General features: G+C 40.0%; 1 protein-coding gene across 1 annotated transcript in view; it reads left to right on the top strand.

The window, feature by feature from the left end:
* Positions 1-19,590, top strand: part of nkain2 (sodium/potassium transporting ATPase interacting 2) — a 72,414-nt gene that overhangs the window by 41,585 nt on the left and 11,239 nt on the right. Inside the window, exon 4 of the mRNA XM_018696149.2 lies at positions 11,643-11,843. Within this exon, the coding sequence (XP_018551665.1) occupies positions 11,643-11,843 (201 nt within the window). The remainder of the gene's footprint in view (positions 1-11,642; positions 11,844-19,590) is intronic.

Here is a 19,590-nt window from a genome sequence, read left to right as displayed (position 1 = left end):
TTAGCTACTTGTCTCAAGCTAAAGCCATACAGCAGATAGTACTTTAGATTAACTAAACTAAACTAAAAAAAATAGCAATAAACAAGAACACCTGACAACCGTCGGACTTTATTTATTAACAAACACAAAAAATACATGAAACTAAATGACTAAAGTGTGACTAAGACTTATTGACAAAATCAAAATCTGGTGTCAAATTAACACTGTACTGTGAAAATCAGAGAGTCAAAATCTAATGCCATGATAGCCCAGCAAAAATAGACGCTGTTGGTTTAGATTTGGGTCACAGAGGATCAAAAATACATGGTTTATATAGGTATCAAAGAGCGAGATGAGCATGCACCATGGTGACATGTTTTCTCCGCTTAGCCTCACCTCTTTTTTGTGTATCTTGCACACTGGATCAGAATAACTCGTTAGTATAAGGGTAATGATGGTGTTCTCTGTGCTTCAAGGATACTGTGATAGAAATGAAAATCTCTCAATCTCCCTCTCTATTGCTTTCTGATGCCGTCTCTCCCTCTTTTCTGGCCCCTCTCCCTCCCACCTCCTGTGCCTCGCTCTCTTCATCTCCATGTAATTCATCCCTCCTCTCCCTCTGCTCACCCTATAATCAAGTCTTTTTCATGTTGTTTTGCAAAGTGCCATCCGTCTTGCTCCTCTTCACCTTCTCGCCTCCTTTTCATTCACTCGCTTCCTCTATACTACCAGTGTCAAGACTTGAGGAAATGTGTCCCTGTCAAGAAGGCACAGCTATTTATGGTCAATAGGAATTCATGGTGCAGGGCTTTATGTATTGGCCAGTACTGTGTGCCAATTTAATACATTACTTTATACACTCCGGCCATTACTTTGGGGTCACAGGACAAGAGTGATAGTGACAGTCTCCATTTTTCTTCATTACAGAGATCTGACATCTTTCTGTGTGTGAAAGAGGCAGAGAATCACCCTCGCTTAGATTTATACCATGTTATCAGTGACTCTTGGATTGGTACTGCAGCTTTGATGTAATTTTCCAGTGCTAACACCCTGTTTTATCCATGAATAGACCTAATATCCAGATTGTGCATTCCCAGTGCCAGCAGTGTAGGATTATTAGAACAATGATCAGACTGTCAGGGAGGTAAGTGGATACTTAGGCCTGGGCTCACATTATAAATCAATGTAATAACATTTCCATTGCATGAAAGAACTGAATATTTCGCAGTCAAAGACAACATATCTATCCAATTCAATGCATGGTGGCAGACATGTGTGTAATACAGTGCATTAGTTTAAGTGTGCAGAACACTCTTCACAGGCTATTTGACGTTCAGCAGGTGAACTGCAAATATTCCTGTTGTTTTGTAGCACCGCGACAGGAAGGCCAGAAAGATTAGGGCTGTAAAAGTTTGCCAAACACCTGTGATATTTCTTCTTGATAAGAAAAAGTAAACTCGAGACAGTGAGCAGGAAAGATGGGGAGAGACAGCGAGGAGGAGAAATGCGTCAGAGTTTGTCAGCGCAGTATGAAGTCCAGAAGTGAGGCGGGCAGATGGACGGGCGGTTGAGATAAGGGTAAAGTGTGTTCGATGAGACATCGTGACACTGAGTTAACAGGACATCGTGAGGAGCATGTTGCATGTCAGAGATGAGTCACTGACATTGTCCCACGCATACAGTAGGGCTGTAACTCAAAGTTTAAATTCATTCCATTATTTTGAGCTTGAGTTTGTTCTTGAGATTAAAAACAGCAGTCGACAAAACAACCTCAACTCAAGGTCCATTTCAGCAATCAGCAGTTGTTCTCATCATCTGCGTTTGCTCATTTGACATGGACATACAGATGTTTAGACTTTCCATAATTATTAACATACTGTAATGCTATCTCCCTCATTTGCTGATTCACTGCTTTCTCTATAACAGACACTTGACAGTCAGAGCAGTAGATTGAAATTGAGGCCATGCATAAATCATCATCACTAACACAAATGTGATTTTCACATTCATGAAATTCATCACATTGTATTGTGTGATTGTGTGATTGCAGAAAATGAATGACCATGAAAACAGCATTTGACACTCAGTTATTTGTGTGTAAAATTACAAGTTATAAAGACCAAAATTATGTGTCAAGTGTACGGGAATGAATTGCACTGAAATGCTTGTGAGATGTGACAAACACGTTAAGAGCATGTGAAACCCATTCTGCCTGTGTCTGAAAATCTTTGTCACTTCCTGAAACTGACAATCCAACAAGCACGCCCACTTCAGGCAGAGACCAGCCAGGTGTATGGAGGAGTAAAAGTGGGCTGGATTGAACTTCTCCCTTAAGCACTTTTTTTTTTCATTCTTACACAGCTACTCACTTAGCTGTGAGAGGTCACGAGAGGACATTTCACCACGCCACGAAGCAGCTGTGTTCGGATGTTGACATGATATGTTGTGTGACCTTGCTTGTCTCAAGCATACCTCAGCCATTACTATGGCTAATGTGATGTTACTAGCACTAAAAAGAACTTTTATTTATATATTTTATGATGATATAAAGTAAAAAAAAAAAAAATGCAATTCAATGTTTGTGAAGCTTTAACCACCTTGCTACTCTAAGTTAGGCAAAAATCGAATCGAATTATTCAGTTTTCTTCTAAACAACTGCTTGATAAATTCCTTTAACACCAGTCTTGTTGCGACATGTTTGCCTTTTCAGTTGTTTGTGTTTGATAGAACTTTCTATCAAATGTGTATCTTTGGCTTCCATAAGGCCCCTGTAGAGCCCCAGAGGCAAGATAAGGTGTACATCCTGTCTTGACAGTAATTTGAGTTTAAGCCCAAGATTCATACACACATATCAGTCTGTCACACTCCCATCCTTCCTGTCACTCGCTACTGCACTATCTAATATAGCAGCAATGCCATAAAATTAATCTTTAAAAAAGATTTCTGATGTGGCATCCCTGACAGATTTGGAGAGGAGCCTGTGGAGAGAGAACTGTCACCAAGATGCAAACACACACACACATTGGCACACACACACTTGCATATTCACATCAACTCTCACACACAGTCTTAGACAGCAAACTGTCAGTAGTCCACTGTGTCATATAAAAGATGCAGCCACCCTCTGGGCGTCAGATGACACACAGATACAGACACATAGATATACTCATATGGTGCGCTCAGCTGTCAGTCATTTACTGAGTTGGTGGGATGCTGTGTGGGAGGGTTATCCCACATGCATTTTTGCATACTGTATGTGTGAAAATGAGCGTCTGTAAGTGTGCGTGTTTGTGCTTGAACCTGTCATTCATTACATCAGTCACAAGGAGACATGGGGGACCGCACACCCAAATCCAGACAGTCTCAAAACAGTGCCATTTCGAATCCCACATCCGTTCTGGTGTCTAATCTCACTCTGCAAACACACAATGGAGCCGCGACACAGAGAGAGAGAGAGGGAGGGAGGGAGGGAGAAAGGAGTGGCCGCAGGGAAAGTGGTAGAACGAGAGATAAAAATGAAAGATGGTGAGAAGAGAAAGGGGGAGAAACTAAAGAAGACTGAAAGATTGGGGATAGAGAAGTGAGGCATCAGGGGCGGACAGAGAGACAGAGAGGTTTAGACAGGCGAAGGTATGATAGGAGCTATAGAAGATGACATGAAGCCACATGTGAATCAGTGTCGCTTTCAAGAGAAGAGGGAGAGGAGAGAGGAGGGGAAGGGGGGACAAGGGAAAAATAAGAAGTAGAAACAGAGAAAGTTAGAGCCATAAAACCTCTTAAGATGATAGTGTGGCTTATCTACCAGAAAAAATATCTAATATGTCTTTTTTGTATCAACTTCATATCAACATCAATAGTCCCTGTTGTCAGTGCACAGCGAGCTTTTTACTGCAGGATAAATAGAGGAAGAAATATGACAGTAAATCAAACTGCAAACCACCCAGTTCATCCCCGAAGAAAGTTAAAAAAAAAAAAACAAATTGCCGGGGCCAGTTTGAATGCTAATAGTCACTTAATTTTACTCCCCTCAGTATTCATTCACCGCCGATTGAGACGATGAATGAGAGGATCCCACACATTTAATCATAGACGTTCTAGTTAAAACCTCCATCCCGATTCACTGAGTTAATGCATCAACTCTGACTGTGTTTGATCAATGGATGCATTTGTCGAAATCATGGCATGAAATTGCCTTTTTTCATCAACATGTCTCTAGTGGGACATTCCTACCAGCCAATTTTATCTTTTGAGCCCTGAGCTATTATTGCTAGTGATTCGTTTTGATTATTCATTGTTACTGTATAGTGAACAACGACAAGAGTTGGTTTTTACTTGTTCAAATGGAACAAGCTGATTGAGCAGAGATTGACTGTATGCCACAGTAGATAATGGATTTGATTGACTTGAGTGCCACAATCAAACTTGTTGTGGGGAGGGGGCGGGGGGCGGCTGTGATAGAAGTCATGTTTGTTTTTATTGTACATACTAGAGGAAACTGCTAAAGTGCCTATCCTATTAAACCTGTTTAATGTGTACTTTTTGGCTTAATGAGCTTCCCCAGAACTAAGGAAAAAGAGTCTGAAGAAGGTCCTTTGATTGAAACATTAAAGGATAATTCTGATTTGTTACGACTTGGGCCTTTTTTGTAGTTTTAACCATCATTGGTATTGGTTATAATACCAAGGTTTCACTCACTAAAATAATTGCTGAGGTCTGGGAACATGGCCGCCTGGCTACATTTCAGTCCAGTGGTGTTTTTTTTTTTGTTTTTTTTTTTTTAGAGCTGCCTGTTTCGGGTGGAAACAAGGTTGATGAGAGCTGTGAGATTCAGCGAAAATAGTAATTTTGCGAAGCGTAAAACCAAAACAGCAAGCTGGAAGACAATGAAATGCTCTGTAGAGCTGAGGAGATAATTCCCAGTACAAATAACACTCTTCCCATTACACATAGTCATTTGATCTATTGTTAACCACCAGCCCAGATTTACTAGAGGTCTGATTTATTGCATGAGGTGTGGCTTCAGGGTTTACAAAAAGCCAATTAACCCATCGAAAGCTTGAATTAGCCACCCCACTACTTCATGCAGTTGTGGATCCCACCTGGGGCACCATCAGAAGCACAGTAATTGGCCCACCAACCTGAAAGATCAGATGGGTTAAAATGGCTATGTTGAGGCATCTACTTAGAATTGGTAATGGGTTTGGTGTGGCTAAGGTCAGGGTTAGGATCTAGATCTCATTTCTACGCACCACCCACCCCACAGCACATAAGCACGCACACACACACACACATACACACGCAAACAATTCCCCAACACCCCCAACCAATCTAATAGGAGAAAAGTGCTTTAGGCATTATGGGTTAAGGCCTCATCTAACACCCATGGGAAATCACAGCAAAACAATGTAGGGAGATGCACTGTGACTGATGATATTGGTGTGAAATAACACAGACAGAGCAACATAGAGAGAGAGCAGAGAGAGAGAAAATAATAGAAAGGGGGATGAGGCCACAGATAGAGATAGAGGTTTGGTTAAATAGAGTGAAAAATTGACTTTAGAGAGAATAAAGCTAATATTGTCCCCTCCCTGATTTTCTGCCCTTTAGCAAGATGATCTGCTGATCTTTGTGGCTGTCTACTGGACAGACTGAACGTCTGACTGACTGTCAGAATGACATCTGAATGTTTAATACCGCCTGTCTATCCATTTCACTCACTGACTGACAGAGCTTCAATTGTATGTTTATGGAAAAAGGTGTTTGTCTGTGTGAGTCTTTATGTGTTATAAGGTGTGGGCTTGCCATGTGTGTGTCCAGGGGGCAGATGCTGAAGCACTCATGGGTAAAAACTGGCACTCCTTCCCTTATGCCATGCATGCAACCATCCATCCATCCAGAATATATGTGGGTCTGGAGGCTGAAAAATAATGATCTCTGTCTTAAGTCATACAGCTGTTACTTGGTCACATAGGCTGCACTGTTAAGAGAAATTATCACTAAGGAAATGTTTTAATTATGATTTTGTTGGGAGCAGTATACTACTGGCAAACATTAAACCTCACTACTAATTATGAGACATCCCGGTGGTGGTTTTGGCTCTCACTGTAAACACTCTCCATGGATTTCCAGAGTCACTCCCTCGGCGCCATATCCGTCTCAACTTCTCCTCACAATACACTCGCTTCCATCCTTTTCCCATCATCACCTGCAGCCTGTCTCAACTCCACACTCTCTGCCTGTGTTTCCAGACAAAAAGAAAAAAAAAAATTCCAACTGTAGTCCCAAAAATCATAACCGGCAGTGAGATATCCCTGCTGGAGATGCGCTCAAATCACCCTGTTTCTCCTCTGCTGTCTGCTCAGTCTAGGTGACGACCCTTAATGCCTGAATACAGCCTGAAGTATATTTACTCTATCCAGCCTTTGACATATTCATCCTCACGTTAAGACCATTACAACACATTGATTTCACTGTCTCTTGATCTGTTTATTTCTTGTTTTCTATCAGATCTTCAGAGATTTACTATATGACTGGGAGGCTAACATAAATAATAATGCAACTTTAGGTGAGAAAGTAACAGGCTGCTGCAGAAAAACTAGACATAATAATTGTTTAATATAAAAGAGAAAACCTTCCTCTGTAAACCGACTCAGACTATCCAAGCATACAATAAAATAGGCTACATTTGCATAACCATTTATTTCAGGCTTGTTTTGTTTAACTATGAATTAGGTCTATAGGTTAAAAGGTTAAAAAGGTTATAATATGTACAGGTTTGACATCCTCTGTATACCAGCCACAGCTGGTGGATATATGACCGCATTCCTCTTAAACAATAACAAAACATCTGACTGGTAAAGGCAAATTGACCTCAGGAAAAATTAAGGTTAATCTGTGTGCAGAATGATAATGGGAAATTTGATTGTAATTTTATTTTTTTGTAAATGGGAGCAGGTGATTGCAGGTGATTAAACAGGAGCAGGTGATTGCTCACCCCCCTCAGAGAATGAACTGGACTGTATGAATAGATACGTGCATGAAAAACATGGTTAATAGATTAGAAAAAACACTTTTTATCAACGATTCATCTGCTCTAATCAGATTTGGACACCATGCTGCTTAATAGTTATTTCCAAGTACCTCTTTTTCTTCTCTTGCCAAGGTTTAGAGCTTTATGTTTTGTTGTAAACACACATCTCTCCCAGATTGTCTGTGTTTTCACTTTAACTGTTAAACTAGGCTCAAATTTAGCTCCAGGTAGCATTAAAGGGGCATCATTCCTCCCTTGTTGAGTATCAGATCATCAGAGGGACGAGTGGTCTTTTCCCTCTCCATTTCTCCATCTCTTGGGAGCTAAAGACAAAGGAAAATAGAGAAGTGGGAAATTGAGGTGAAATCTAGAGAGAGAGAGAGAGAGAGAGAGAGAGAGAGAGAGAGAAGGGCGAAGGCAGCATGAGAGGGAGCGGTAGAGAGAAAGGCAGAGAAAAAGCAGATGTGGTTCACTGAAGCGGCACTAGCCCACAGTCAGAGACAAAGACCTGAGAGCATGAGTGCATGATCCTCAACTAGCACACTGGAAATTATAGACTGTGTGTGTTATTGTGTGAGTGTGTGTGTGAGAGGGGATAACAAGAGAGGTGAGACACGACAAGAGAGGAGGAAATGTATGGAGGAAATGTATGGAGGAAAGATGTGGAGAGACTGTCAAAAATGGCACTCACACACACACACACACACACACACACACATACACACACACACACACACACACATACACACACACACACACACACACACACACACACACAGTCAGAAATATTAGTACAAGTCTGACCGATATTTTCTATTTGCAGTTACAAGCCAAACAGGTCATTCATCACCAGACAGATTAATATCTCAAAATTATTTTGGAGCTATGGCTTCATCATCCTGGTGGGTTAAATGCTGCAATGCAAAATAAACCCCACCATATAAAATCAATACATCAATGCCAGCACAGAACTGCAGTTTAATTGTTTTGTATTCCACTTGTGAGTATGGAGTCATTTGAGCTTTGCCTCCAAATCCTTTGTGCACGTTGTGAACGCTAATTCGCCATATTTGGATTATTTGTTATTACAAAAGTAATATCTCCACACACTTGTGTTATACATGCTCTGGAGAAATAGGCTGAATTTCCAAGTGCTTTTTTAATATCACATTTTCTCTATCTGTGTTGGTAGAGGCTTGTTTTGTTGGCAACGACAGAAAGGAGATCATACTTTTATTTTATTATTATCACTATTATTAGTAGTAATAGTAGTAGTAGTATGCAGTCTACTGCCTGTAACCTCAATGAACTCACACACAAGCACAGGATCTTCAGACAGTGCAATGGAAAAGGAAGACAGAAAAGTCTGCCTTGCTTTTCTGGATCTGTTTTATTGTTAGTGGTGTTTTTTGTTTTTTGTTTTTTGCTGTTGATACAAGTAATCACAAAAACAATATGACATCACATTGACGTTGCTTCAGTGCAGGTACAATGGAGTATAGAGGAGACAGTTATCTTAGATTAGCATACAGACTGGAAAACAGCTAGCTTAGCTTTGTCCAAAGGTTAAGACACATCTACCTATGAATACAGCTAAAGCTCACTAATTATAGCCCAGCACATAACTCCCTGAAACCACCACTTCAATTAGTCTGTAAAGTAAAATGGTTTGTTTATATACCTATATTTAGATATTGTATTTAGTTGTTAGTCTGTAAAACTATTGGTAATACCTGACCTTTCTTCCTCTTTGTCTTCATTGTCTTCCATACACAAACTTCGGCATCAGTGCAAAAAAACATTCAGTTTGTCCACTCTGGGCTACTGTCGAAGGACCCGCTCCCTATGTAGATATAAGAGACTCATTCTAAGTGAACAAAAACACAATTATTAGTTTTAGGTGATTATACACCAATAAAATATATGTATGTATATTATATTCCATTTCTGCTAATAGATGTTCTGCTGTAAATGTTACACACTGGCCCTTTAAAGCTGGCATATTGAGTTTTACTAGCAATTTTGAGAAGAGACAAGACTTTTTCTCTCTCGGCATTAACTTTTTGCTGGTAATATTGCATATATTATATTGTTAAAACTTATTTTATTACTTTTATTATTTTGCATCTTTGTGCTGTTTCTGACATATATATGAAGTAATGCTGCTTTTTATTTCTCACAAGTTGAATTAAGTTGCAGCTGCTTTTCTTCCCATGATCTACAAGTGGTTAGCACAGCTAACTTTGCCAAACTAACAGCTTGGCTGGGTTCAGATACATTTTTCTTCATGACATGTCCCCTTTCATGGTGTTCACAAAGTGAGAGAATATTAGTAGCAGAATTAGTAGCATTGCATCCTGCTTGGTCCTGGATGACATGTTGCCAAATTCAGCTTTTCACTGATAATTACTTTTCTGTTTATGTGTGTGTGCTTGTTCGAGAGGCTCATTAGTAAAGTCCTGATACAGACTGTATTGAAATAATTATTACCCCCCTTCCAACCCCATCTAACAGTGAGAAAGAAAGAGGGTGAGAGCAGTGAAAGGCGCAGTGGCAAGAGCTATAAAGAAAATAGGTGAAGGGAAGAAAAAACAAGAGAGGAAGAGAAGGAAAGATTTGGAGCAAGGCAGTGACAGGAGGAGACGGACTGGGGGAGAGTGATGGCAGAGAGGGAGCAAGAGAGAAATTTAGAGAGATTTTACTCATTAAAAAGAGGAGCACAACAAGGGGAGATGGCATTAATCAGAGCACCGCGCTAATGAGGCATTTACTCATTACACTGAAATAGAGAGAGGCCAAGGGAATAAAAAGAGGGGAGAAAAGGTGTGTGTGTGTGTGTGGACGGGGGATGGGGGTGTTAGAGAGAGCACAATATGAGATAATAGAGAGGAGAACAGGAAAAGAAATTAAGAAACAATATGGAGGGAGGTGACAGTCGAGTGTGGATGTGGTGGGAGGATAAGTGGGACAGGTGAAAATAAAGACAAGGTGGGATTATACAGTGTAAGAACAGACAGTATTGATTTGGGTGTTGATGGAAGAGCTGAGTCTCTATTTAAAGCTCTATTTAAAGATTTGTGTTCTTCAATAGAATAAGTTACTCAAATATTGACAATGTGGTTCCTGTTGAAAATTAGTGAGCTTCCCTACCTTTATGGGATCCATTCATTCTAGTATGCTATAGTTGTTAAAATTGACATTGAAAATATACTTTCTTTAACGTGTATGGTTTGACTGCTATTTCAGTAAAATAATCACAGAGGAACGTGGCTTTCTAGGAATGAGAAGTAATAGGATTTTGATAGACGAATACATGTTTTATAATTTTTCTTTATAAAGAGACATATCACCACAGAGAAAATTAGCAAATGAGGTGAAAGTTGTTTTTGCTTTCAGTCTGCTTTTAAAGAGCTTTTCATTTCACTAATGGGAAAGCAGCACAAGAGCAAGTGTGTGCGAGTGTGGACGTGTGTCTGTGTGTGTCAGGGCAGTTTGCATGGCCATCTGATGAATGATCTATGTCTCCCCCTGCAAAGTGGAGTCGTTAATATGTGCATTATTTAAAGCAAGGCGATTATCATAACTGATTTATTGGGCATCTTTTGGGCTTTTAGAATTGAAAGGATTAGAAGAGGAACCAAAGCAGACACTCTGCAATGTAACTGCAGGGGCCACTGCTATTGTACGTGGTCTCTCTGTGCTGCTATGAAGTAGAACTGAAACAGTGAGGAACAGAAAATGTTTATTTATTTATTGGTTGTCAGTTGTTCTTTTTTTTTTTTTTTTTTTTTTTTGCTCCTCCTGGCTGTAATTGAATTTTCTCTGCCAGTGATGGGGCTGTTCATGCTGTGGAGGTTAATCTGAGCAAATAAAGAGAAAAAAAATCACAAATTACCAAAGACTAGGATTCATCCTCTCAGAACAATGAACAACAAACTAAATTTCATGGCAATTCATTTAGTATTTGTCGAGATATTTCACTCTCGGTGTCCAAAGTGGTAGATTAACTGATTTGCTTGTGTGGTTATGAACCCCATCGGTAATTTTGCCTCTCAATTTTTTATGGCTCCCATAGTTGTGGGACTGTCCATCTTAAGGAGAGATAAATCAGGAGAACAAATCAGAAATATGTTGCCTAAAACCACAACAGTAACATTTTGCTGACCCTTCCATGACACCACAACACAAACCCCTGAAAGCATCATATAAGAGCTTTTGTTGGATCAAGAAATGCCAAATCAAAACCGATCTTGTTTCAATCTCTCTCTTTTTTTCCCCTCTCCCTTCCTTTCCTTCTCTAGCTTCCTCCCATTGTTCTTCTCTCTCCCTCCCTTATTGTCCTCATCATAACCCTGCATGTGTATGAGTCAGATCTGATCTGAGTGATCCCAGATCTTTGGAATTATAAATCTGACATCTATTTTTAGCTCTAGCCAAACCACCTCCCCCTATCTTTTTATGTCTATCTATCTCTCAGACCTGGATATGACAAACAGTTTGGTTTTAATTAAAACTTGGTTAGAACGTGCCCTGACATTCAGCCTGCCTACGCCTTTTCCTGATCTGTCTTCTGTCAGAGGATGTAATTCAACTCACTTTCTGGCTATCTGTCTCTCCCTCTGTGTCTTGCCAGGACTCTGACCTCGTGCTGACTTTCAACCTGTCCATGCATCGCTCCTGGTGGATGGAGAACGGCCCGGGGTGCAGGGTGACACCCATCACCCCTCCTCCCTCCTGGGCACCTGAGGACCACCGATATATATCTATATCTGGCTGTCTGATGGATTTTCAGTTCATAGAGGTGGCTCACTCCTCACTGCAGATACTCCTGGCTGTAAGTACTTGAGCTAAATAAGTACCTTCTAGTATTCACTGTAATTTCAAACTCAAGTACCAGAATGTAGTATACATTACACTACTGGCTTTATGGCTTTAAATGTCCTTCTAACTAATGGAAGAATCTGTTGCTTGGATGTTAAATATGTAGCAGTTCTAAAAAAAAACATTTGCAAAAAACAGTGTAACATTTTGCAAAATACTCTTTTTTGCTTTCTTTCTCATAAAGACAGTTAATATTATCACTTGTAGCTTGGTGTCAGGATGCATCTAGCCTAGCTAGCATAAAGACTAGAAGCTACAGGTGATAAAATATGCTAAAAGAAGAAAGCAATAACCCTTCTAAAAAAACACAAAGTGTTGTTTTTACATTTCTTATAAGGGTTAAACAAACAAGATGCTAGTTAACATGTTCTTGTAGGCATATATTTTTTGGACAAAGCCACACCAAGTGCATCCCCTCACCTTTATGCTAAGCTAGGCTAAATATGTAACTGTATTTAAAGCAGCTGATTGTTTGCCAAGGTTTCTGAAAATACTGAACTATAGCTTCAGTGCCTCCAAAGTTTTGACATTGTAGTGTCTTAGCTTTAATTTAAAAAGTCTGGTATGACAGTCTGAGTTTCTGTGAATGTGTTTTTGTGTGGAGAGAATGAAAATATGTAGTAGTTAAATTCTGTTCTTTGTGTCACAGTGTTTTGATATAAGTGCAATTATTCCATTGGTGTTCTACACAGTTACACTCACCAGTACATTATGTTTAATGTATCCTAAAGTGCATTACAACCATGACAACTTCTTTGTCTGTTGCAATTGGTTAGGGAATGGTGGGTGATTGAGCAACTTTGTGGTATCTGTTTTAGAGTAAAGAAAAAGCACACTAGGCTCTATTAAGTTAATAACTTCATACTCTCATTAACATAGAATGGGCTGGATAAGCTTCTTTGGAGACTGTCCCTCTCTATCTCTGCATTTTTTTGTGTCTCTCTTTTGCTCTCTGTCTTATTTCATTGTTGCAAAACCGATTTCGTTTTCTCTGTTTTCCTCTGCCTGTCTCTTACCCTCGCCCTCTGTATTTCTTCCTCTACTGCACTGTCAAACTGCGATAATTAGCAGGATCAGAAGAGACAGCGGAGAGAGAAAGAAAGAGTGGGAATGAGGGAGGCCTGTCACTTTTCATCCCAGTCTTCTCTGTACTGTAGCTCTGTTTTTTTCTGGGTGTACACATGCATATGTATACACACGCGCACGCAATAAACAAACCGACACTTTAATGTGACTGCATGCATCATTACGCCATTACAGAGAGAGGGAGAGAGAAAGAGTTTGGGAGTTTTCAGTCTGCCTGCCTTTTTTTATTTTTCATTCTGCATCTTCCTCCCTCACTTAGCATGACTGTCTCTCTCACCCGTTTTCCCCATGCACTCTCTGTGTCTCTCTGTCAATCGATAGTGGTACTTATAGTGTGGCTGAGTGCCAAGCCACCACACAGCTGTACCACTGTCTCACTGTAATTGGTGTGTGGAAACACTGTCATGCTCCATGAGCACACACTCAACAGTCTGACTGGTTCACTGGCTGACTGGCTGGCTGGTTTACTGTAATTGGTGGAAACACTGTCAGGGTGCTTAATAACATACGTTCAACCAGTGTACTGGCTGACTAAGTGAGGGATTTTGGGTTTCTGATTAGGTTGGGCTGTAAAGTGACCGGTTGTGTGCATATTCACCGGTTAGCTGGATGGTTAACTGATTCCTGTGGTGAAAAAAAAAATGAGGGGAAAGGGTAGGGGTGTGACTGGAGGGGCAGATGTTGGATGGACAACATAAAAAACAAACTCAAATGAAGATATGTCAGGACAGTGGTGTGTGGAAGCCAGAACAGCCACTGAGGCATATGCAGCTGTCAAGGTCTTCAGCAGAGCTTATTTTTGTTTGGCTGGGTGGTCAGTTGGGTATGTGATGGACTAGTTTGCCTGTCTAACTGGCTCACTGCCTGTCTGATTTTGTTTCTGGCTTACTGATTTACAAACTCATATGTTGTAGAAGTTTAGATGTGACCATGCACCAAATCCTGTTTTTATTTCTATGTGAGATAAGAACATTTATCTGAAAAGAAAATGATGTTTCACATCCAGCTTCTTCAGGCATTGGTCATAGCTGGTATATTTCATATGGTTTACATGTTGAGTTGTTAACTGATTAATTGACTTGTGATGACTGGTTTTCTGCCTGACTGCTACTACAAATGACTTACATATTTTTGAAGAGTTAACTCACTCTGTCTCTTTACAGTTTGGTGCACAGTATGAATATCTGAGCTGAAGCCAAGCATAGGGATTCTCCAGGGAGATCCTGAGAGTCTTCAGTGAAATGTAGGCTAACGCCATCACTGCCAGACTGTAGCACAGTGGGGGAGTGCGCAAGTATGAGTTCTCTGATTACAGTTGTTTTCCCCAGCTTTATTCTACCTGCTAATAACATAGATAGAGTGATAATTAAATGATATTTTGCAAAAAAAAAACAAACATCTAAGATAAGATTTCCTGCTGGCTCAGTGGTCTAGAGTGCATGCCTGCAAGTAATTTCAGTGATTAACATAACTTCAGCCAGAATGGAGGAACTAATCAGAGAAATCACCTACTGTTGTTACTGGTAGGAAAGAAAACCCACATACACTCAGCCTTCCACAGTCAAATAACCTTGACTATGACACATTACAGGTTCACATGAAGAAAATTATCATTAGCTACGCCTGCTTGTTTGCATGCTACACCTTTTATCAACACTGAGCAAGCTGTTTGAGAGACTGTGCACATATTATGCTCACTTTGAACTAAATACTGGGCATTATCATCACCTATAGTCAAATATATTGTGCTCAAGTCCTTGACATAGTTATGGTAAATGTTGAAACAGTTGTGTCACAATAGTCTGTAACCAGCTGGCAGTATGATCTATATTAAGTCTCTGTTACCAAGGCACTGAAGATAAAAACTAAAATGTGGACTTGTGATGATGTCTTCACAAATACTTCATTTGATGATTTTATTTCTAATTCTTACACCACAGTGAAGCAATGTAAAAAAACAAAAAACAAAAAACAAAAAAACAACAAACCAAGACAACTGTGAACCATCAGGTGTGACGCTCATTTAGAATAATCCTGGGAAAAACTGTAGACAACCCAAGGTCTATCCTGTCACAGTGATCGGTGAGATAGCTGTGGTTTTTAATGGCCACAACCAAAAAGAAACATACTCAGGATTCTGAAATCACCACAATTGTTTATATATTGTAATTAAAACAAAAAAAAACCCTCCAGTAAAAGTGGCTGAAACAGTTTCTAGGATTTGCTTGTTCATCATTGAGAAAGTAGGAATGTGAGTCATTAGCATATGAAGTGTTGTTTTTATTTTTGTTTTCATCAACTGTATTGGATGTGACATTGTTGTGGTTGATACCAGACAATGATGTCATGTTAGGGTCAAATTGTATTCATGGAAGCAGCACTGGGACCAGATTGGTTTTCATAGCTCTTGTTATTCAAAGATCAGGGAAGAGAAAGAACAATGTAGGAGAATTGAATGTCAGTCAACCAAGGCAACCGCCGTGCTCTACAGCACTAATCCCATATTCGCTGAATAAGTAAAATCTGCCTTTTTTTTTTGTTTGTTTGTTTTTGTTTTTTTTTTTTCAAATTAAGACATGCAACACTGAAATTCTTAAATCAGTTAAACAAAAGCGTGCGACAAGGGGTTGGTGGATGGCAGCTGCAGAATTGTTGCACCCAAGAGCTGTGACATCAGATGAAAACAAACATCCTCTGCGGGTGAGCCAGGTTGATACTGCACTTTACTTCATTTATGGCTCATTAATTGTTGCTGTAAGATGTGTGTAGGAGTTTTACACTAGCACCAAATGGCACAAACTAATTTAGATGAAAGTGATTAGACATAATTATTGATTCTAGCATTACAGCGATTTTTTTCGATGCAGCTCTGACTCGCTGACAAAATATTTTCATCACAAATAATTTACAGCGAGCATGGCGGGAAGAAACTGGAGCAAAACATTAGTTTGGGTTGAAGCGGGAGTCATCAGCACATAAACAGATTTAATCCAATGGATGTGACACCTTCATCACAGCACAATTTATCTGCAGCAGAATGATGCAGCAGTAATGGATTGTTTCATTTGAGATGAATACATTTTCATCTTAGGGTAATGCTTTCAATACAAAGCAAGATAATCAGACAAATCAGGCAACAACTCTACAATTCCTCATCAACAGGGGAGGATGTGGGGCTAAAGAAGGTGGACAGAATTCATTATGGATCTAAATGACGTCATGATCTACTGGTTGTATATCAACCTGTGAGCGGACTCAGTTTTGCAAGTTTTACAGACCTTGAGGGAGGAGGGTTCGGCACCGTCAGCACTTTCCGCTGTGATTGTTTTGGCAAAATGCAACCTCACCGTCCTCCTTGATAGAGGACAAACTGCGTCACTGGGTGACTGACCTATAGCTGCCTTCCCCTGGCATCTGTCCTTGCTCTTGTAAAAGGTCTCCTCCCGTGATGCTTTCCTCTGGATTTTTGGCCTCAGCGTCTCTATGCAGAACACAGAGTGCAGGTTTTCCCTTCCCGATCGAACACCAGCTGTTTGACATTCAACTAATTTTTCCCTGAGCTCCTTTCAAAACTTCCAGGTGTTCTCGAAATCTCTGCTAAGGGAGCATTTGGGACTTGATTATTGTAGGAGAGAATGATGATTCAGTTATCTTTTTCTAGTTTAATGACATTTCCTCTCCATGTGGGTAATGTAGCCCTACACTTTTATGGGCCTCTTGATCATTATGGGCACAGTGTTATCTGTAAGGTTTTTCGCAGAGCTTTTACCTGCAAGATGACAGTAAAATCTGGTGATAAATCTTGTAATGTAAAAGTATCCTGACACTGTAGGCTATATCTGTACTTTAAAAAAAAAACATCTTAAAATCCTACCATATTTATTACATTGATTTTGTTATGAAATGTGATAGAAAGTACATCAGTTGTATATCAGGTTCCTTTTCAAAGAGCATTCATTGCATGTTTTTTTTAGCCATGCTAGCAACGTGGCATTCATGGTGCCCAGAGGATGAATCCTAATGACTTTTCCCTTGACTTTCGTCTAGCGCCACCATGAGGTTAAAACTTGTAACTGTCCTATATTTTGGTTTATGACCACATACCTGCAAAATGAATTTCATATTCATCAACCTCAGCTGTACTTTGTGTTTGATGCTAATTAGCAAATGTTATCATGCTAACACACTAAACTGAGATTGTTAACATTACACCTGCTGAACACTATCATGTTGATATTTTCATTGTAAGCATGTAAGCATGCTAGGGTTAATATTTAGCTCTAATGCCTGTAAGTACAGCCTCACAAAGCCTCTAGCATGGCTTTAGATAAAAGTCCAGCCCAGCCAATCCCAGCCTGCTCACCGGGCAGGAGGCAGGATACGCCCTGGACGGGGTCACCAGTCTATTACAGCTGTTCTCACTACTAATCACAGAGCAGAGTTTAGGGTTACCAATTCAACCTGCCAGCCAGGTTCAACCCCAGGACAGTGTTGCTGTGAGGTGACAGAACCAACCACTGCAACACCTCATTTCATTTTCATTTCTTTCACTCAATTCACTTAATTACTTCTAACACAGACAAATCTGATATTAAGGCCAAATGACCAAATCAAGTACGCCAAGAAGCTGTAGATAAACTTCAGGAGTTGAGATTGAAAACATGGCACTGTGCCTCAGTATAAAATGGACAAAACTGGGAAAGCACTGTGAAAGTAGCAGGCGTATCTGCAGTGCAGGAAGCTCATTTTGCAGTCATCATCATTGCATTTGTTCAGAACATTTTGTTCAAGCTCTGAAGGGAAAAGATGTTGCAGTCAACTATTGTGGAGAGGCGAGAACATGTAAATTTGACAGTTTATTACCCATACTATTACTCTCCCCTCCCCTTAAGATAATTCCACCAGGTTTTGCTGACTTATTGTTGCTTAACTATCTACATTTGCCGTGTTTACCATGGCAACAAGCACCTGCTGTACAGTATGTTTAAGGAATAAAGACCGTCTTCCTGCCTCCTGGAACAGGTGTGTGAAACCCCATAGAAATGGTTTCTGCTCTGAATGAGGTACATGACTCTGTGAGGTGAAGTAGTGAAGTTGTACAAGTTATTGCTTGTCAGGCCTTTCGGGTCAGGCACCCTGTCTGAGTCCATGCTGGAGTGGTGCTATTTTCATTTTGCGCATCACACCGAACATCCTTCAGTTTTGCTGTGGTAACTAGGTAACCCTAATCCACAGACAAAATAAAATTAAGACAGAGAAAAGGAGCCGGTGTCTGTCTGAGCAGCTCACTTTAATTCGGTCCATCTAAATGCAGAAAGAAGCTGCAAGCCAGTGGAGAAATGTTCAGAACAACAATTTCTTTTTATTTCTTTCACACACACACTGTCAGCCACCATTATTACCACTCTGTAGCCATTAATTGTTCATTAGCTCCTGAGAAATAGTTTGAAACTGAAAAGAAAATGTGAATGTGCGTGGAAATTTCCAGTACACATTTTTGAAATAGTTGAAATACTGAAAGAAGTTGAAGTCAGTTGAAATACAATCAAAGCTGAAGTGAAAAACAGATGAGTTGTTCAATTAATTCCCACAAACATAAACCTTGGTAAAATGTTCATACTTGTTTTGTCATTTCACTTGGCAGATATATGATAATGTGTGTGCTGCGAGCTTCAATGTGTCACTGTGAGTAAAATACTGTAGAAAAGAAAAGAAATAAATAAAGTTATCTTCAAGGAGAATGTCAGTGTCATGAATACAGTGCCGTGGGCTAAGAGATGTGGATGGTTGTTTAGATGTATTTTGATCTAAATCTTAGTCATAACAACACCTGTTCCTGGAGATTTTCTTATGTACTTTAGATATGAAATATGGTTTGGGTAGCTGCAAAACTTGAAATGCTAAATACATAACTTTTCAGGGTTTGTGAATGGGATAGTCCAAATATAACTGCAGGCACCAAACCGACTCCAACAATAAACACGATAAGGAGCACACACGTCATAGCTAATATTGGTGCACCCTGGTTATCAGGAGAAGATAGAATTGGATTTATTGTAAACAGGATATTATGTTTACATGCAGCAACACCAAAACGGAATACTTGAGTATCCAGAATATTAACAGGATATTGATGTGCAGAGAAACGCACTCTGTCACAGCTGATCAAATGTTCTCTATTGCAGCATGGGCACGGCTCTCTGCACTCTGTTCAGTGGTGCTAACAAAACTGCACCCAAAAGTCATTTTCAGAGGCAATGAGCCTGCAGAAGACAGAACAGGCCCTGGATCAGCTCTTACTCCGTGCGACAGAAAAGTCCCCGAACTCTTCAAAGTCTTTTACACAACATTTTGACTTTGTAACATTGAAAGTCTCCTTTAGAATGAATATTAACAATAAATCATTTTAGCTGGAGTGGCAGCAGGCGGGGGAGGCAGTGTGTGGCTTGAGCGAGGTCATCTTAATCTTTCAAAATAGAGGTATTCAGACTAAACTCCTGTCAGTGGTAGTGACAAGTGAGATTTTGGAGCTGGTAAAGTTAATCACCAACTTCAACTCGTGGTAATTTTTCAAGGTTTTTCTGCTTTTCTGCTACAGAAAGCCCCCTATTTTA

This window comes from Lates calcarifer, linkage group LG7_1 (assembly GCF_001640805.2).
Source record: "Lates calcarifer isolate ASB-BC8 linkage group LG7_1, TLL_Latcal_v3, whole genome shotgun sequence".
In the NCBI taxonomy this organism is placed as follows: Eukaryota; Metazoa; Chordata; class Actinopteri; family Centropomidae; genus Lates; species Lates calcarifer.
Note: the sequence above shows the minus strand (reverse complement) of the source record. Positions and strands in the feature narration are given on the sequence as shown.